Here is a 20,656-nt window from a genome sequence, read left to right as displayed (position 1 = left end):
GCCCTCAAAAACGTGTAAAACGAGATAAAACAGCCGGTACTCAAGGATTTCTTAAAGCATAAATGCGTCGGTCATTGCATGCCTTGGTGAGTAGGAGCCAGGGGGGCATTTAAAGACCACTTACTACACAAGGGCCACAGTGCCCCCCCTAGTGGCGATATGGGCAGGTGTGAAAGCCCAGGGTTTAAATTCTGAGGTTACTGAAAAACATGGCCGACGTGCAATGTAAATCTGGAAAATATATATTTCTGTTTTAACGCCAGCTTTGGGAAGCGTAAGGTAGGAATCAGCTTCATGAAATGTGGGGTTAACTAGTTTTCAAAGACACAAAGTGTGTGTCTTAGTATGACTGTGTAAGCAGGGCCAGACCGGCACTTTAAGGCCAGCGGCTGCGCATGATGAGCGTGGCTGACGGGTGGACGTGCTGATTGCCACCTCACAGGACGAGGCTGTGTTTTCTCAAAATTCCTGCAGCATATCCCTCCATAGAAGCCTATTATTTTTTATTTAAACATTAATAAGACAAAACAGTAGTTTGGGGACAAATCGCTACATTTTGACCAATCAGAAGCAAACACTCCATTGGCATTTCTGGGGATCGCACCGAATGCACGTCTGGCCCAGTTTTGCTATAATAAAATATGACACAGAACGTGCGTCCAAAGTTACCGGAACCCAAGCACGCGGTGAGAGGCGATAGCTTCAGTGTTTAGAACTCGCAGTAAAATGTCTATAATGTGTCAGGATATAAACACTCCCCGCAGGAAGTCACCCCGACGCATTTTGCACATGAAACGCGTGCGATTTAGTAAGAATTTGACAATCCACGTATTCGCTTAACACTTATATATTATTTATTGTTTAAAGGTTTATTTTTTTTAACCATGACATGTCCAGTTTAATTAATGAAGTAAGAAATCTGTAAAATTTCTTGCCTCCCCCTTAAAAATAATTGAGCTCACCCAGAACAATTTCTGTGTATAAAAAACTAACACTAAACACGCGCAGAACTCTCCCTCCAGTCTCGATTTATATTAGTAAAGCGCCCTCACTTCCACCGCTCTTGTATTACGACTCTTGCCCTTCCATGGGCGTGGTGCATTGCCCTCACCAGACATGGCCGCCGCACGCATTCCTTACGCGGTGACGTCTGCGATAGGGCGCCTGCCTTGCCTTCACCTTGTTGTTTTGACGACACAGTCGTAAATCCGCCATTTTGCGCTGTATTGCAGCCGCCGTGCGGTCGTTCGTTGCGACAGAGGAGGAGAAGTCCTGGCTGGGATGAGCTCGGAGTCGGAGCCGGGAGTGGTAGAGGCGGAGGCTGCTCACAGCGGATTGATAGGCCTGGGCCTGACCGCAGCTCCACTCATCACCCACTTCAAGGAGGAAGGTAACCGGAGTGGAGCCCAGGGGCCCTGGGAGCGCCTCAGTCCCTTTGTGCTCTGCCATAGAGCTCCTGGGATGAGTCTGCTTGTTACATATGTGTGTGTGTACAAGAATGCACGTGTGTTTATGTACTTATGGGGCATGGAGTGCATGAATGAGCATTATGATGGTGCAATGTATAAGTGATATATATATATAAATATATCAATGTACAGTGCTACAGAATTTTAAGGTGCTATATAAAACAAATTAATGTATATTTATGCATGTGTCATATAATATATATATAAATCTATCTTAAACGCTGGCACTTAGTCCTGTCCGGTCTCCCTCTGCGCAGTAATAATCAGCCATTGTTTTAGTATTTCGGGTACGTTTCTCTAGGGCTGATCTCGCCCCGTCGCTCCCTTTTAAAGCTTGCCGTCCCTCTGCAGATCCTAAATCCTGTGAATATCCCATGGTTTGGTGGATAAGATGATCGATAAGAAGGATAGTAAAATATAAACACGGGAGACTATAATGTCCTTCCTGCTTCAGAGTTCTGTCTGTCCGATGCGGTACTTTAACGCTCGCATCTCCGCTGGCTGTCACTCATCTTAATGAGGCGGCTTTTTGTCTTTTTTTTTTTTTTTATGATAAAAAGATTGATCTGTGAAACAAGATAGAAACACAGAATCTGCCGGCAGATGAGACCCATTCGGCCCCTTATGGCCCCTTCAAGTTGACCATTTTTCCTGCTGTAAAGACTCAAACCTTAATCAGTCTTGTCTTGGATTCAGGAGCCGTATGCCTATCCCATGCAAGTTACCATTCCCTCCACCGCTTCTGCTGGGAGGCTCCTCCACCACTCTACCACCCTCTCAATAAAGTAAACTGTCCTTACATTACATATAAGATCCTGGTTGAGCTCCTGTGTGCAGGAATACTGTGACATTTAATGTATTTAATAAAAGGAACTCATCGCCTTATTCTTCTTCTTATTATTGATATACATGCCGGTCATATTCCGCAGCGGGATAACGTTTGAATTCGTCATTTTCTATTTGAGCGATTTATTTTCACGTAAAACAGCTGCTTGTGGAATTTTTGTGTATGTATTTTGGGCTGGTAACACAAGATAAGTGTAGGTTCTTATCCTACTGCCTTGTGACGAACAATAGAAAGCCCGCCGTGTTAATCGTGGTGGCCGTTCTTAGCGATACTCTGCTGTGTGCAACATTGTATTCAAAGGGCGAATCCGTTACAAGATATTCCCGTCCCAATCAATGTCCTTTTGTCTGGCGAGTTTCAGGCCGTCGTGATTCTTTATGGCAGCGCTAGCAAAATCCTGTTTATTCAAGTCTGTTCCTCCATAGACGTTCATGAGTCAGAGGGTCCCTCTGGGTGATTAAGACTGAGCCGTTCTATTATTCCCCACAGGCAGTGTGATCAAACTCATACAAATGTCTAAAATGCAGCTGCCTGGGGTGAATTCTACAACCAAAAATAAAAAACACACCCGCAATATCTGAAGGCTGGTGTTTGTGTGGTAGAAGACAGGCCCGGTTACACCAAGACCCTGGAGAAATACCCCCCCCCCCGAGAGGTCAGCACACAATTGGTGCCATTGTATCATAACGGATTTATTTTCATTGCAGATGACGATGACGTCCACAAATGCGGTCGTTGTCAGGCTGAATTCACAAGCTTGGAAGAGTTTGTCCACCACAAGATTCAGAAGATATGCCAGAAGTCCCAGGACGGCGGTCTATCACCCGCCGTAGGAGCGGTGGGCGGCGAGGAGGTAAACGAGCTTCTATCTCGTGCTGCGTGGAGGTCTTAAAGAGCTTTGTGATGTATAGCGATCTATCACTGGCACATACATTATGTTCTTTTATTAAACTGGCATTTTTGTACTAAACAATGGAGTTGGGGTCCCTGCTCGTCAGAGCGTATTATATAATTCCTGTTTGTAGGACTGGAAACATCCACTAATACAATGCGACAAAGCGTTGTTGGGTTTTAGTGGTCGTTATATTAAGTTACTGTTAGCACGCGGTGCGTGGATTGGAAATGTATCGCGCCGGTTCTCCAGCCGTTAAAAGGATGTCTGTAACAGCAGGTGGTTCCATCCATGGAAGATTCAGTAACCGTTTCGCACATCATCGTGGAAGCGTCGTCGTTGCCTGAAGACATCAGCGCTGCCTCGGATATAGGTACCGTTCGTTAATCTCCCCTTTATTACCAGGGCTCTGCATATCTCACGGACTGCCGCTTATCACATGACGTGTCGGCACAGTGCCAAACCACAAAGGTCCAACGAGGTGAAAATAATGCTTCTAATGTCCTCAGAAGCTGAAGCTCTTCTGGTGGCTCTGTGGCCCCTCAGCAGTGATATCTGTAACTCTGTTGCTGCAGATGTCGTCTGCTCTCTTGAACCTCGGTACCCTTTAATATTCTGTATATCTTGCCTTTTACGATACATCCTTTGGAGGCTGGTAATCAGGTTTTGGTTTAAGAGCTGGCACAGAATAGTTTCCTAGCCTCCATGTATTTTGGTTCATAAAATGATCGATAAGATACAGGGTGGGCTGATAGAACTTTAATACTGTCTATTTAATCCACGGTTCCCCAGTGGTTACCTGGTGAATGTGGCTTCCTCAGTAACACTTGCCAGAGCTCATTATATATTTCTGCTTATATCGAGCTGATTTGATTCCTCCATTCATTCGTTCATTCATTCACAGCATGCATATCATTCTCATCTTGATCTCTCAGCAGCAGATTCTGAGGACATGAAGCAGATCCTCACCAGTGAAGACGGGGTGCTTGAGGGTGAGAAGCGGGACCTGGAGCTTGAAGTTGAGTGGCACGAGAGCCAAGAGGACCTCATCCAGGAAGAAGAATCTACGGAGATCCCGCTGGTTACGATGGTCCTCGATGAGAAAGGACGATACATCTGTCAGTTGTGCGAGAAGACATTTAAAACGGTGCATGTAGAGATGAATTAGTTTTTGTGTCTGTAGTTTTTGTGTCCGTTCTTCACATCGGCAATGTCTGACCTAACCACCTTCCTGTACCAGGCCAATATTTTGAAAGCTCACATGATCACGCATGGCAAGAAACAATTTGAATGCAATCTGTGTGGGAACTCGTTCAGAACAAAGGGGTCTCTAATTAGACACACCAGGAGACACACAGGTACGTGATAATATAGAAGGATGAGGCTCGTCTCCTGCTTTAGATGGGGGGAGGGGTAGTTAGATTGCACTTTGGTTTGGTGGATTGACTTCATTCCTCCTGCTGAAGGATTTCTACTTTTCCGCGCTTGCTTTTCGAACCGGGGTCTCCATAATGGAGTTCCTCGCCATCATCGTTACTTTAGTTGGACAAGTAGAAAGGTCTGCAGGTTGTTATATTACTTTGCGGTCCCCCACGGCAGAGATCCCTTATAAATCATTAAGATGCGTTCATGTATCTCCTCTTCCATGAATGTCTTAAATTACAGTCTAGTCCCCGAAATTGCTTTAATGTTTAATGCTCAGAAGAGTCCACGATTCATGCGCTTAACTCCATGCAAGTTATTTGAATCAGTCTCCTAGTCTTTTAAAAAATGTTCTTAGTTATGAAGAACACGAATTGCATTATTATTTTTTTTAGACCTGTGTCGGGATTACTTGGGTTTGGTCCAGAAAATGTTTAGTTTGGTCCAATCGAGCATGAAGCCTCTCGTTTTTATATACAAAATCATGTTTAAAATATCTCCCACCCCTCAGTTGTATTACAAAATCTGATATATATATAATTTGCATCCTTTACCTGCATTGATGAAGAACATTTTTTTAAATCTATGAATTCTACTGGATGTTTTATTTAACGTTATTTTAAAATTTCTGAATATTGGTTGAATTTAAAGGAGCCAGCGGCCTAGTCCCCGTGGAAAATGTTGCATTCCCTCTTGACCTGACACGTTTGTGATTCTTCTGATCAGGTGAGCGGCCTTACGTCTGCACAAAATGTGGGAAGGGTTTCCGCGAATCGGGAGCTTTGACGCGGCACATGAAGTCAATCACCCCTTGCACAGAGAAAATCCGGCACATGGAAATGCTTAAAGAAGACGAGTACTCAGGTGTGCTATTGAATATCGCGGTGCCATGGGCATCGGCCAGATAACCGGGAGCGCAACGGGAACAACATTCATGCTCGAGGACCGCCAATGCCCCCCCTTTACACATACGCACGTGCACACACACATGTATGAATGAAACATACACACATTTATGTGTTTTTCATTCATACACACATATGGTTGGGTAGAATGGTATCTTTGCGGTTGTGTCGATCTGTGGAGACGTTTTGTCGTGCTGTGAGTTGACCCTCTTTGATTTGTTGCTTTTCAGAACAACTCGTTACTATTGATGACGGCTACAAGATTTCCGATGGGTCTTCCCAGTTAAGTGATGAGGGCTCACCTGTTATCCGCCTCGTAACCGATGACAAGGGTAATATACTCCACGAAGTTCATGTCCAGGTGCAATCCCTCCCAGCATCCCAGGTGAGTGGAAGAAACACACGTGTGCCTTTTATATGTTGTATATGACTCATGCAGGCTTCGAATGCCACCAGCAAACAAAATGTAGTTTTTCCATCCATTTTCATCACATTACTGCCAAATAGGAGTGCAGAGTGGGTAGAGAACACGCATGGCTGGGTACTTATCCCCTACCTTTTCTGTTCCCACAGCCCCTCTATAAAAGGGGTCCGGATCCCCCGTAAGCAGACTGAGTAGCAGAGAGTGTTCAGCTTTCTGTTGAATCATGCGTTTTTAATGCGGTTTTGTTAATAAAGTCTGCAGTGGATGTAGGAATTTGCACCGTTTTAGGATCCATCTGACTTTTCTCCTCTTCCTAACAGACAGAAGGCACGGTAATCATTGACGGGCGTTTCAACTGTCCCCACTGTGGGGAGAACTGTAAGAACGGCAACGGGCTGAAAATACATTTAAAGGGACATGAAGGTAAATTTATATATTGTTGCTATAGACCCTGTCACCTTAGCGATGCAGAAATACACAGTGCTGATTGTGCTCTCTGGGCATGGTTTCCCGGCAGGGTGTAAGCTCTTTCGCTGCGACGTGTGCAGCAGGGAGTTCCTGAAAGCTCACTTGCTCCGGAAGCACAAGGAATCCCATTCCAGCGACCGCAAATACAAGTGTGGAGAATGCGGGAAAACGTACAAGACCGTCGCGCATGTGAAGGGTCACATGAGGGTGCATTCTGATGACCGGCCTTATCCCTGCCCCAAGTGCGGCAAAAGATACAAAACAAAGGTAAGGTGACCGTTCCGACTTATGGACCTCCTTTCCAGCAAATCTGCATTATTGGGAAAACTACAGCCCGATCCCAGTTAAAATATTTAAATTTTTATAACTGACGCGCAGAGGGTCACAGAGCCGACTTTATAACAGGAACCTTAATATATGGGTGATCGTTCCACTTGAATATTTAGAGAGGCGCTTGTGTAGCTATATTTCCCGTTTTTATTCCTAGAACGCACAGCAAGTCCACTTTCGCACCCACCTAGACGACAAGCCGTACGCCTGCCATTTCTGCACCAATAGCTTCCGGGAAAAGGGGTCCTTGGTCCGGCACCTCAGACATCACACAGGAGAAAAGCCCTTTAAATGTCACAAGTGCGGCCGGGGGTTCGCAGAACATGGAACTCTGAATCGTCATTTAAGGACCAAAGGTAAACCCTGACAGATCGGCTCATTGCCACGGCTGTGACGTGTGTGGCCAGCGCTGTACCGCCACTTGCACTTTATATGAATAATTAGACTATATTTCTCTCTTTGCTAGTATCCGGGGTATGTGAATGAAGCCCTGTATTTAGGCAAATCTATGCATTATTTATTATTTTAACATTTTTCTTTTCCAGGGGGGTGTATGCTGACTTTAAATACAAGTCTAAATAAGCTGGATGCCTCCAGTGCCAACAGCACCAGCTCAGACACGATGGACATGGCTGAGGAGCAGCACACGGTTCTAGTCGAGTTCTCTTCGGTTGTTGCCGATACTCAGGAATATATAATCGAGGTGAGAGTCATAAGCGTGTGATAAAGGGGAAATGGCCCTCGTCATTGTGGTTACTGGTGTTTTTTGCTTGTTACTGTATTATTGTGTGTATATATTATATATATTATACAATAATTTTAGTGTGTGCCCCTAATAAGTTATAACGACTACATATCTGCTGTATTATAGAATTTAGACTCCAAACAGGTAGACAATATATTTTATCTGGCCCCCTCCTAGTTCATATTAACATGATATCATTACACTGATTTACAGGCTACTGAAGATTTGGAAACTAGTGAAGCGACTGAGCTTATACAGGAGACGGAGACACACGAGGTGAGTCCGTCAGGGGGTGAGCAGAACATGCTGCATTTTTAGATATCTTCTAGAAATGTATCTCCGCTTTTTATTGTCTATGTAATATATATATTATATATGTTTTTTTTTTTGTTTTTTTTTACCCCCTTCCCTAGGTGGACAGCCACATTTTGGAAGTGGTACAGCAGATAGTTAGCACAGCCAGCCCAGGACAGCAAATCATTGTTCAGAACGTGGTGCTGGATGAGGGCAGTGATGCCGCCACCGAGGAAGTCTCCACCATGGACACTCTCACCATAGCCACGCCAGAATCCCTTACCGAGCAGGTCGCCATGACTCTCGCCTCCGCCGTCTGTGAACGTAGCATTCTAGCGAAGGATTTACCCATGGAGGAAAGGGAGGTTGTAACGGAAGACGTGGACATGGTGGACCAGGATGAAGAGTTTGTGATCACGTCCCACGAAGACGAGCTGGAGGTCCAAACCGTTATTGTGTAGCTTGCGGCGCATTTCTACACGGGAGAGAAAGTAACGTCGGGAGAGAAAGTAACGTCGGGAGCTACAAAACGGACTGTCAGCCCCTTGTTACTAGCAGATGCCACGCTGTGGTATTTGCCCACCGGATGCCACTGTTGGCACAGCTCTGTGTATCGTCCAGGTGGGTCGTAGAAGATGAATAGGTTTTTCCACTCTCGCCGATTGCCTCGAGAGAATATTTTGGTAGAGGCTGCACAATATGCTATGCTATCGGAATAGCAATAGAGGAAGGCCGTGCAAATATTGCTCGTTCTATTAACAGAACCACTGAAAGGAGCATCGGGACGTTACGGCATCTCGCTGATCCGGCGGCTGTGAAGGGTGCCTTGTAGCCTCACACAATATCCCATCCCTGGCCTCCACGGGGGCCTGAAATGTGCATTAGTGTGTCCGCGCTGACGTTATTCTAATGGGTTGCTGCGCCCCAAATCCTTCTCACATTGAGAAAGCCTGCAGCTCTCAAACTCTGAATGGCTATGCTATGCGTTATGAGTATGGTATATTCCAGCTACAGGGGCAGTGCTTTTAAAGATCCGCCAGGAGTTCAGAGCTTCTGCTGGGGTCTTTCTTTCTTTTCTTATCCTGGATGAGTATCTCATGGGGTTGAAATAGAGCTGATGGTAAATCTCTACCAACGCACGATGATGTGTTAAATGAGATTAATGTAAAAGGGTACTTACTGGGCCATTTTGCCTGTAGAGTAGCCTCTACAACCATCCTTCTGCGTGACTTGCCTTTATTTCACGAAGAATTAGCAAAACCTTTCTCGGAGTCCTTTAAGAAGCCATCGTATTCAAAGACTCGGAAAAGCTTTCAGAAATTGGCTATTTTGTGAAGAACATTCCGTGCTTAGGACTGGGTACACATTTGAAGCTTCCGTTAACTTTTGGTCGTTTTTATGTTTTGAGGAATACGAGGTTAAGAGAAGTTAAGAGACTGAAGACGAGGTCTAATTTTTTAACATGTCATTTTTGATCACAGATGTATCCCTTTAAAGCAGTTTATTGAATGCTCTGCGCCAATCCATTGGAGTTTTTAATTTATTTATGTTTTTCCTCCTTTTCCAAATTCCAAAATTAAAACTTCAGTTTCTGCTCATGGTCTGAATTCGCAGATCTGATGTAGACACGGCGTTTCCCACAGGTCTACTTCTGTTAATAAACCCAAAACTGTAACGTTTGTTTAGAAAAGGAATGAGAAATCTATATATCCAGGTCCCAAGTTCCTATGCAACAGTCAATCAGTCAATGGGGCAATATGTTAGATAACTGGGACAACAAACCCAGTTCCCACAGTGAAGTGACCCGAACCTAATCTCCACGCCCTGGAGGTCATCGCTGGGGGGGCAATTTGGGGTACATACCACCTGCATGGTCCCACTTATGTAAAATTCACACGCTACCTGCCAACATATTTCATCCTTGTCTCAGCAGTAGCATAAATGCTTTAGTTTAATGTGGATTTTAATTGAGTTATCCCAGTATAAACCCCCCCGCTCCTGTAGTCGCATACATTGATGTCTATTTATCAAAAGGGAGAGTTGTGGTTTCCACTTCTTGACTTCAGCTACACGAAGAGCTTGGTTGGCCCTGTATAATGGATAGTTAAATCAGTGGGCTATATTATATATGAATTAATTATACAGGGCCCAGCTCAGCCTGTCTTGCTGGGGAAACCTGCTGCAGTTGGTCTTTCATAATGAATAGAGAAGCAAAGCAGTGGAAATCCACAGCTCCTCCAGCATTTTCTCCCTTTACTTGTAATGAATTCTGACCAAGGACCGACCGCAGAGGATCGCTTTAAACTGTACTAAACCCAGATAGATATTTTAATTTCCCTTGATAGTTAAATACGAGCTGGTAATTTAAGTGGTTTTTTTTTTAAATTAGCATAATAGTTATTTTAAAACTCTCCACGATCTGCTTTACCAATTCTAGCTCCTATGGCATTGGACGTGATATTTAACAAAAAGGGTAACAGCTCACAGAACGTCTGCCCTTTCGCACCTGGATCAGGTGTGCAGAAACATGTCATTTCAATAAACCGATTTCATATGGCTTTTTATCATTTTATATTACAATCAATTATTTCAAAAAGGGTCATGGCCAGAGCTCGGAAAACGTATATAAATTTTATTCATTTTATCGAAACCTGCATCATCGTCTTTTACAGACATAAAAAAGGATCACTCATTTTAATGTGAAATACAAATTTGAGTCATTTGTGTGGACTCCAACTCATTAACTCCTCCCCAGCCGCATTTACTGAAGTTAGGGTATGTACTTGAGTATGCTTTTTCTGCCCATGCTCAGTAGAACACCCATTCTAGTTAATAGGAGTAGCAGCAGCCAATCACGTGCATGCTATCTGAATACTAATGTTTTGCTAGCATTCAATGCTGCATCGGTACGCTTAATGGGAGCTACTGAGCATGCGCGAGAAGCTTTCATACTAATACTTTCTAGTTTTAGCAGAGGCAGCCAGGGGATAGACGTCTGATTTCCAAAGACCACTCACCAAACAATACATGCGTTGATTTGCATGCACTGGGGCCCAAACAAAACCCCCCCAAAACGTATGGGGTACTAGACCGTTCCATAGATGTCCTCAATCGGCCCATTGCTGTTGCAGTCGGCTGTTTTTCACTTATACATCCTTTTGTTGATCTGTTTACTGCCCACATCGCTTTGTGGAGGTATCAATTTTTTAAGCGCACCCCCTGAGCTATGATATCTTGGTAGCTTCAGAGCCATTAATTTGATCAAAACATTTTTTTTTTTTAAAGGCAAAAATCCTGACGGTGGGACCCTTTGTGACCATAATCTTCATTCAGTTTAACAAGGCGGTGCACCACCAACCCATCAGGTGTTCCATCGCTAAGCCAGTACTTCTCCCCTATGCTGATAATATATTGGATGGGACCGTATCTCGTATTCACCGGCCTTTCTTGTAATATACGTGTGGCTGGAATATTTCTTGCATGTTCGCCAGAAGGCCTCTCGAATATCCCGCGTATAGAACAGTTGAGCTAAGCCTCTTTGCTTTGAACCATTCGTTAGTGGTCTGGTTAGTGAGGGCCAAGTAGAACATAAAGGATCCATATCCCCCCAGCAGGAGAATCAAAATGAGCAGGAATCCCAGCGTGAAGACGATGCGTGGAAAGGTTAGGAAGAGGTGCTGCGGAAATAGAACGGTCCGGTCATTGACTGTTTCCAGGGAATTCTAACGCTTTGGGGGATTGCGTCACAGCATCCCGCTCAACCTACCTGAATAATGACGGCGATGCTCATGATCTGCTCCCGGCCGTCGCTGTCCACATAGGCGGCAGTCATCATGTGTGACAACAGCACCACCTGCAGGAGGAAGACGGCAAAGACGGCGGCCAGGGAGAACACCGTCAGCGTCAGGCTGAAGAGGTAAAGCAGGAAGTATCCGATGTTTAGGGAGCCGATGCAGTTATTGACCCAGACGCAGTGGTGGTCAAAGCGCTGCACGCAGTATCCGCACACACCTAGGAGAGGGGTAACAGTTACCGCTGACGAGACGGCTCAACCGGACGGGAACAACCGAGCCACGGTGAGAAAAACATGCGTTTAGCGAATGTTGTTTCTGTAACAATTATCTAAATGACAGTGTCCACTAGTCTGCAAAGATGGGAACATTAATAAAAATTAATATCAATAAAAAAAAATTCAAGCCAGTGAAGTTGCATCTCAGATTTGGCAGATCATTTGCATGGTAGATCTCCAATATTCTGGCAGAATAACGTTGCGTGTATTTAAATATTAAAACAGGCTGCCACATTAAGAGAGGCATTGAAGGGCCCCAGTCTCCAGCTGTTGTGGAACTACAACTCCCATGATGCTCAGGGTTAAGCATATTCCATTGCTCGTAAACGACTTGTGGTTACACATCAGCTGAGTCTGGATGGGTTCAGAGAGACCACCCGAGAGATAAATGCTGCTTACTACAGTGCTTGGACCTGGCGGGCTTTGTCAGGCGGCAGGTGTGGCACTGTTCATGGCGGTGGTACAGGACCTCATCGTATTCGTACACCTGTGAGCGCGACGCTTCATTCTGCTTGGTCACCACCCCTGTAACAGAGAACCGCAGATCCAAAATCGGATTAATTCAGCTCAAAATAACAAAATATACAGAAACAGTAACATTCTATGAATCATAACATTGTTTAAAGTCTAACTGAACCTACATGAAAACCAGTACCAGATCCCAACAGAACCTATGAAGGAGATGAAGTCAAACTGCGGCTACTGTAAGTATACAGCGCTTGCCAAGAGAGGCCTCATATTAAAACTTAATTTCGGGGAGGAACAATTTGGCTCCTCAGCTCTGAAATTCAAACTTCAAACCCTATGTGGAATCCTAATTCTGCCTTTGATTACCATTATTACAGCATACAGGAGACAGGGCTTACAAGCACAAAACATTCATCATCAGGCAATGGTTTCTTTTAATTGAATTGAGGAGCAAAATTGTTAATTTTTTTTTTTTTTTTTTTTTTTTAAACCGACAGCCGTTGGGATCAGGTCTCTTACCTGGGTCTGTTACGCAGCATTTGTAAAAGAAGAAAAGGTTGGCCGTTATTAGAGTATACGGCAGCAAAAGAAACAGCCGGTTTATTTCCAGCTCCGAGCAATAATCAAACACCTCCCAGGTGTATTCAGCAAAAACCAAAGCGTCGAGAATCAGGTGCAGAGCCACAAAAACTCCGCTTCTGCGGGGAAGAAACGGGAAGTAAAAAGGTAGCCCCAACTCATAGCGGAAAAAATTAAATCCGGACATAGCTAGAATAGGATGCAGAAATATTTATAACCTATTTTACCCAGCAAGCACGTGGAGGGCTTTATCCACTTAATTGTGAGTTGGAGATGAATTGCTCTCATCCAATAAAAAAAGCATAGAACATGCCCGTCTTGCAGAAGGTACCCACCAGGGCTGTCGCTACAGATGACGTATGATCTAACTGTTCCTAAAGCTTAGAAGAGAAGACATCCAACCAGTCCGGAAGCACGCAGCGTGCAATGTTAGAAAAGTGGAGTATTTAAAATGCTTACCTCGTGTAGCTGGAATAGCATCTTTGCAGCCACGGGGGCAGCAGAAAGGACAGCGCCTGCAAAAACGGGGATGTTACGGTAAAAAAATAAATGCATATTATTCTATATTTTAAAAACAGACTTGAGAAATATCTAGGGGTTCTGCCAATGTATTCTTTTGTCACATAAATTGAACACTTTTTTTATGCTGCTATGGAAACAAAATATCTCAACCTACCGGTGCCCTCTGATTCTAGTGTCTGGAATCTCACCATAGCCCAATTGTGTGAAAAAATAGAAATGAGTATTGCAATATAAAATATTTTTTATTGGACTAACATTCCATTATATATATATATATATATATATATAGGTATATATCCTACCTCTACTTCATATATATATATTTATTTAGGATTTATAGGGTATATATCACCTTGTCATATATATATATATATATATATATATATATATATATATATATATATGTATATATATATATATATATATGTATATATATATGATATAGCCCACCTTCTCTGCTCTGTGGAACACGCTGTCCAAGCTGCTTCTGGATCTTGCAGACAGGAAGCAGAATGCAGAAATACAGATGATAAGGAAAATTGTATAGATGGTGAAAAGCCAGAGAAAGTCCATCTTATTCCTAGAAATAAACATCACATTAGAGCCGAACCCAGTCCCTGGCATTGTGACTCCTTAACAATAAACGGTCATTTAATTTTTATTATCCGGGGAGTGCATCCCATGGCACATTGCAGACAATTAGCAGGGTTCACTTACGCTTTACATCGAACAGAAAATCTTAAAATGACAATCTTATTTCAAAAAGCCAAGCAGTAAACATCGTAAAACTATACAATCCGTGAGCTGGGAGCTGACATCTTGGTGCACCCGGAAGTTTGACCTGAGCCTCGCTTTTCCTTCACACTTCCTGCTTTCAGAGCGCGGTGCCTTGGGAGTAGCAAGATGGCCGACACCAGGTGTCAGTCTGCAGCCTGAAGGAGCCCAGATAAATCGATTTCAATTATTGTTTTTACTAATCGAGCTCAGATAAAGATCACCGCTGTTAGATAATACGATCTACCATATTATCTCCTGCAGAAGCACCGCAGTCCCCTATGGAACCCCAATCAGAGGAAAGAGTTACAATGTTACTATTTCAAATTTCTAGTATCAGATTTAATCATCAAAAATGTTCTGCTGTTTTCTTTATTAACCCGGTTGTAGTTTTTGCCCCATACTCTACTAGACAAACACCTTGATTCCTTATCACACTGCCTGTGGGAAACAATAGAACGGCTCAGTCTTAATCACCCAGTTGGACACTCTGACTAATGAAAGTCTAAGGAGGAATGGACTTCATTAGCATTGCCATAAAGCATCAGCTCAGTGTGGTGCTTGAGCCGGGAAAGTCACCCAAAATATCACATGACTGACAGCAATGGCGGCTCCAGGTCTGCAGATAAAGGGAGTTTATTGGAACAGAATGAGATAAAACCAGGTTTTTGTCACCGACTGACATTACTGTATACAGCGCTGGTGGTTATATTACTGTATACAGCGCTGGGGGTAATATTACTGTATACAGCGCTGGGGGTTATTACTGTATACAGCGCTGGTGGTTATATTACTGTATACAGCGCTGGTGGTTATATTACTGTATACAGCGCTGGGGGTTATATTACTGTATACAGGGCTGGGGGTTATATTACTGTATACAGCGCTGGGAGTTATATTACTGTATACAGCGCTGGGGGTTATATTACTGTATACAGTGCTGGGGGTTATATTACTGTATACAGGGCTGGGGGTTATATTACTGTATACAGCGCTGGGGGTTATATTACTGTATACAGCGCTGGTGGTTATATTACTGTATACAGCGCTGGGGGTTATATTACTGTATACAGTGCTGGGGTTATATTACTGTATACAGCGCTGGGGGGTTAAATTACTGTGTACAGCGCTGGGGGGTTATATTACTGTATACAGCGCTGGGGGTTATATTACTGTATACAGCGCTGGGGGGTTATATTACTGTATACAGCGCTGGGGGTTATATTACTGTATACAGCGCTGGGGGGGTTATTACTGTATACAGCGCTGGGGGGTTATTACTGTATACAGCGCTGGGGGTTATATTACTGTATATAGCACTGGGGGGTTATATTACTGTATACAGCACTGGGGGTTATATTACTGTATACAGCGCTGGGGGGTTATATTACTGTATACAGTGCTGGGGGTTATATTACTGTATACAGCGCTGGGGGTTATATTACTGTATACAGCGCTGGTGGTTATATTACTGTATACAGCGCTGGGGGTAATATTACTGTATACAGCGCTGGGGGTTATTACTGTATACAGCGCTGGTGGTTATATTACTGTATACAGCGCTGGTGGTTATATTACTGTATACAGCGCTGGTGGTTATATTACTGTATACAGCGCTGGGGGTTATATTACTGTATACAGTGCTGGGGTTATATTACTGTATACAGCGCTGGGGGGTTAAATTACTGTGTACAGCGCTGGGGGGTTATATTACTGTATACAGCGCTGGGGGTTATATTACTGTATACAGCGCTGGGGGGTTATATTACTGTATACAGCGCTGGGGGTTATATTACTGTATACAGCGCTGGGGGGGTTATTACTGTATACAGCGCTGGGGGGTTATTACTGTATACAGCGCTGGGGGTTATATTACTGTATATAGCACTGGGGGGTTATATTACTGTATACAGCGCTGGGGGGGTTATTACTGTATACAGCGCTGGGGGTTATATTACTGTATACAGCGCTGGGGTTATATTACTGTATACAGCGCTGGTGGTTATATTACTGTATACAGCGCTGGGGGTTATATTACTGTATACAGTGCTGGGGTTATATTACTGTATACAGCGCTGGGGGGTTAAATTACTGTGTACAGCGCTGGGGGGTTATATTACTGTATACAGCGCTGGGGGTTATATTACTGTATACAGCGCTGGGGGGGTTATTACTGTATACAGCGCTGGGGGGTTATTACTGTATACAGCGCTGGGGGTTATATTACTGTATATAGCACTGGGGGGTTATATTACTGTATACAGCGCTGGGGGGGTTATTACTGTATACAGCGCTGGGGGTTATATTACTGTATACAGCGCTGGGGGTTATATTACTGTATACAGTGCTGGGGGGTTATATTACTGTATACAGCGCTGGGGGTTATATTACTGTATATAGCACTGGGGGGTTATATTACTGTATACAGCGCTGGGGGGGTTATTACTGTATACAGCGCTGGGGGTTATATTACTGTATACAGCGCTGGGGGTTATATTACTGTATACAGCGCTGGGGGGTTATATTACTGTATACAGCGCTGGGGGTTATATTACTGTATACAGCGCTGGGGGGGTTATTACTGTATACAGCGCTGGGGGGTTATTACTGTATACAGCGCTGGGGGTTATATTACTGTATATAGCACTGGGGGGTTATATTACTGTATACAGCGCTGGGGGGGTTATTACTGTATACAGCGCTGGGGGTTATATTACTGTATACAGCGCTGGGGTTATATTACTGTATACAGCGCTGGTGGTTATATTACTGTATACAGCGCTGGGGGTTATATTACTGTATACAGTGCTGGGGTTATATTACTGTATACAGCGCTGGGGGGTTAAATTACTGTGTACAGCGCTGGGGGGTTATATTACTGTATACAGCGCTGGGGGTTATATTACTGTATACAGCGCTGGGGGGGTTATTACTGTATACAGCGCTGGGGGGTTATTACTGTATACAGCGCTGGGGGTTATATTACTGTATATAGCACTGGGGGGTTATATTACTGTATACAGCGCTGGGGGGGTTATTACTGTATACAGCGCTGGGGGTTATATTACTGTATACAGCGCTGGGGGTTATATTACTGTATACAGTGCTGGGGGGTTATATTACTGTATACAGCGCTGGGGGTTATATTACTGTATATAGCACTGGGGGGTTATATTACTGTATACAGCGCTGGGGGGATTATTACTGTATACAGCGCTGGGGGTTATATTACTGTATACAGCGCTGGGGGTTATATTACTGTATACAGCGCTGGGGGTTATATTACTGTATACAGTGCTGGGGGGTTATATTACTGTATACAGTGCTGGGGGGTTATATTACTGTATACAGCGCTGGGGGTTATTAATATATTGTGTTGTTCTCAGGGGGTGTAAATGACCTCGCTGGTCAGCGTTATTAAGATCTGGCCGTGATGACACCACCACTCTGTCGACATGTGTCTCAGGACACCCGAGTCTCCGTATCACTGAGTGTCATCTCCTGCGTCTCGGGTTACACGCGAGGCAGATTGACCTGGGAATAACTGCTGCCGAGACGCGGGAAGGTGAACCTTTCAGACCCCCCTTGAGTCACGCGCAGTCCTGCAAATAAATAAGAAACACAACCCGCCGGGAGATGCTGACGAGACCCTTTCAGGCTGCATCTCACACGCCTGGTTAATTATTACTTCCACGGCGCGGCTGACACGTCCGCCGCAGAACGGGGTAATTTACAGATGGTAACGGCAGACAAGCGACTGCGTTATATTTCAGATCCTCTCCAGATCCTCCCTTCCGTGCCGAAACAAACAAAATAATGCTTTTCATGTGTTACTGTTATCGTTCACCAGCCATATACCTACCAACTATCCCGACGTGGCATGGGCAGTCGTAAAAGCAGGACGTCTCACAATCGGTCCTGACCAATTGAGTCGTTACAGCAGGAAGAAATGGGGCCAGTTTGTGTAGGGTGGCCCATCTTGTTCATCACAAGTGAGGTGGGAGAGGATATGAAGATTAAATACCCCAAAGTGTTTCAGGTATCTTCCTTTCGGGGTACAGGACTGAGCAAACCTCAGCAATCACAGAGTCATATACTGAAGACATCACTCCGTTCCCCTTTCTTGGGGGGTCTCTTAAACTCTTAAGGTGGACCTCTCTTTTTTTTACGTGGCCTGTCATCAAGGTATCACACAAGCTTCTCTCCTAATGAACGGGGGATTGGGTTTCAGGGCAATGAGACTGCTTGCTATAGAAACTCCGGTCTCTTTGCCTGCAGGTAACTGATACAAAAAGACTCTGCGCTGTGCGGTCCGTCTACATTTCCATTCTCTCTGGGCTTCGGAGGAAGGCAGGTGAGCGGAGAAGGTCACCCCCTTTGGGGACGAGAAGAGAGGTTTTGGGTAGGGATAGCCGGATACACAGGAACGCTCTAAAAAGAGCTGGGACCCAGGAGATAAAGCCAAGACTTTCTCAAAAACGAGGGATAGTCGTCTGGTGTCCTCCACTGCATCAGGATAATGTGCCGTGATGGACCTTCTGAAAGCGAAAATACCTTGGGGTGGTTTGATCAAATTGTTTATTTATATACATTAGAGTGTAAGCTCTTGAGAGCAAGGTCTCCGCATCCTTCCACATCAGCGCGTACGATTCTTGTGTTGATTTAAAGGGATAGTGTCCCTAATCTGTGCCCGTTCAGAGCTGTGAAAAAGTATTATCCCCCCCTTCTCAATTTCTTCTGTTTTTGCCTCATTTAAATGTTTCAGATCATGCAACCAATTTTAATCATTTTAAGAAAAAGATAACCCGAGCAGACAGAAAATGTAGCTTTTAAATCATCATTTCTTTTATGGGAAAAACATAATTGCCCCCCCCCAACATCGCAGTGGAGGAATTTTGGACGCTCTTCTTGGCAGAATTCTTCTAATTCAGCCCCGTTGGAGGGTTTTCGAGCATGACGTACCTTCAGATTCAATGCAGGACTTTGACCTTTGTTTTGGTTTCTTTTGAGACATCCGGAGATGGACCTCTTTGTGGGCTTCGGATCATCGTCCTGCTGCATGACCCAACTGCACTTGAGCTTGAGGTCACCATCTGCTGGCGGGACGCTCTCCTTCAGGATTTTCTGGTGGAGAAGAATCCATGGTTCCATCATTCATGGCACCCCAGATGGGTCTTCCAAAAACTTCTATTTTTGACTCACCAGTCCACAGAATATTATCCCTAAAGTCTTGGGGTTCATCAAGATGTTTTTGGCAAATGTGAGACGAGCCTTTGGGTTCTTTTTGGTCATCGGCGGTTTTCTCCTTGTAACTCTCCCATGGACTCCATTTTTGCGCAGTCTCTTTCTTATTGTGGAATCGTGAACACTGACCTTAACTGAGGGAGGTGAGGTCTCGAGTTCTTTCTGTGTTACTCTGGGACCTTTTGTGTCCTCCTGGTCGTTGATGCACCCTCGGAGGTGTTCGGTCAGGTGGCTACTCATGGGAAGGTTCACCGCTGTTCCAGGTTTTCTCCATTTGTAGATAGCAGCTCCCATCAGCTGCTTTTTAAGACCCTTTCTTACATTTAACATTACTTTTGTTAATTGGTTGATTTAGTAACTGAGGGGGGTGATTTATTTTTCATATAAGGCCAGGTAAGGTTGTATAGCTTTTTTTCCCCCTTCTATACATGACATCATCATCATTTAAACCTACATTTTTGTGTTTCTTGGGTTATCTCTGTGTAATATTAAAATTAGTTCGATGAAGCATTAAAATGTGACAAATACGCAAAAATAGAAGAAATCTGGAAATCCTTTTTTCACAGCACTGTATGGGTATTTGTGACATCACTGCATGACTCCGTATGTAAGTAAACATATAAACACATGGCAGAATGATTGATGTATGATGTGACATATGGCGATTTCACAGTTGTGTTGCTATCGATGACTATTAAAGTTGTTTAGTGGAAGATGTGTTTTAGGACGCTTGTTTGGTTCTAGAGAGCTTGTTTAGGGCGCCCTGTCCTTGTTTACAATATGCTCCAGTGTTTACGCTCCCTTTGATGCAGCTTATTGAACCTGATTACGTGTCCAGGGCTCTAATCCCCTCCTGAGCTCTTTAGTTTCTTAAGTGGAGGCTATTAGAGGATGGAGCAGCCTCCTTTACAGGTGTCTCTCGTTCTTATCGGTGTATGTACCGGCGCTCCTAACAATGAGCACCCTGACTTCCAAATTGTACTCTGATGGGCGTCAGACGCATTTGGGGTTGACGTTGGTGGCTTTTACTTCCACATGAACCAGAATCGCAGCTTCTCAGTTTGGAGGTCTCACATGGATCCAAAAGTTCAGTCTAGACATTTCTGTAAGTTTTCTGTAAGACGTAGAAACATAGAATTTTATTGGGCTGTTGCATTTATCTGCCACCCGCAAGTAAAATCTCCTGTCCCCAAGGTGACCATAT

At 44.2% G+C, this 20,656-nt stretch overlaps 2 protein-coding genes across 3 annotated transcripts; one reads left to right on the top strand and one right to left on the bottom strand.

Annotated features, from left to right (window-relative positions):
- The first annotated feature begins 1,220 nt into the window (after nucleotides 1-1,220).
- E4F1 (E4F transcription factor 1) lies at nucleotides 1,221-8,285 on the top strand. 2 transcript variants are annotated; one of them, XM_053470462.1, is made up of 13 exons: nucleotides 1,221-1,390; nucleotides 3,024-3,169; nucleotides 3,488-3,581; nucleotides 4,150-4,355; nucleotides 4,449-4,566; nucleotides 5,357-5,494; nucleotides 5,766-5,920; nucleotides 6,280-6,382; nucleotides 6,477-6,694; nucleotides 6,915-7,113; nucleotides 7,303-7,460; nucleotides 7,716-7,778; nucleotides 7,916-8,285. In XM_053470462.1, the coding sequence occupies exons 1-13, from the start codon at nucleotides 1,282-1,284 to the stop codon at nucleotides 8,255-8,257; spliced, it is 2,049 nt and encodes a 682-aa protein (XP_053326437.1). In that variant the 5' UTR covers nucleotides 1,221-1,281; the 3' UTR covers nucleotides 8,258-8,285. The 2 variants fall into 2 exon arrangements, with proteins under 2 accessions (XP_053326437.1, XP_053326436.1); XM_053470461.1 differs by having other exon boundaries at nucleotides 3,485-3,581.
- Nucleotides 8,286-11,080: 2,795 nt separating this feature from the next.
- On the bottom strand, nucleotides 11,081-14,275 carry ZDHHC4 (zinc finger DHHC-type palmitoyltransferase 4). The gene is made up of 7 exons (XM_053471552.1): nucleotides 14,152-14,275; nucleotides 13,885-14,014; nucleotides 13,372-13,427; nucleotides 12,853-13,031; nucleotides 12,265-12,390; nucleotides 11,563-11,807; nucleotides 11,081-11,473 (listed from the first exon to the last, which is right to left on the bottom strand). Exons 2-7 carry the CDS (start codon nucleotides 14,005-14,007, stop codon nucleotides 11,231-11,233), a joined length of 972 nt encoding a protein of 323 aa, XP_053327527.1. The 5' UTR covers nucleotides 14,008-14,014; nucleotides 14,152-14,275; the 3' UTR covers nucleotides 11,081-11,230.
- Between the last annotated feature and the right edge of the window lie 6,381 nt (nucleotides 14,276-20,656).

The sequence above is a fragment of the Spea bombifrons genome, chromosome 7 (genome assembly GCF_027358695.1).
Source record: "Spea bombifrons isolate aSpeBom1 chromosome 7, aSpeBom1.2.pri, whole genome shotgun sequence".
Classification (NCBI taxonomy): domain Eukaryota; kingdom Metazoa; phylum Chordata; class Amphibia; order Anura; family Pelobatidae; genus Spea; species Spea bombifrons.
This window is presented reverse-complemented; position numbering and strand designations above follow the sequence as displayed.

Coding starts and splice junctions, on each gene's coding strand:
- ZDHHC4 (XM_053471552.1), bottom strand. CDS start 14,007: ATGGACTTTCTCTGGCTTTTCACCATCTATACAATTTTCCTTATCATC. Junction 12,391..12,852: donor ATGCTGCGTAACAGACCCAG/GTAAGAGACCTG, acceptor TCTCTGTTACAG/GGGTGGTGACCAAGCAGAAT. Junction 11,808..12,264: donor CGCCAGGTCCAAGCACTGTA/GTAAGCAGCATT, acceptor CCCCTCTCCTAG/GTGTGTGCGGATACTGCGTG.
- E4F1 (XM_053470461.1), top strand. CDS start 1,282: ATGAGCTCGGAGTCGGAGCCGGGAGTGGTAGAGGCGGAGGCTGCTCAC. Junction 4,356..4,448: donor GCGAGAAGACATTTAAAACG/GTGCATGTAGAG, acceptor TTCCTGTACCAG/GCCAATATTTTGAAAGCTCA. Junction 6,383..6,476: donor ACATTTAAAGGGACATGAAG/GTAAATTTATAT, acceptor GTTTCCCGGCAG/GGTGTAAGCTCTTTCGCTGC.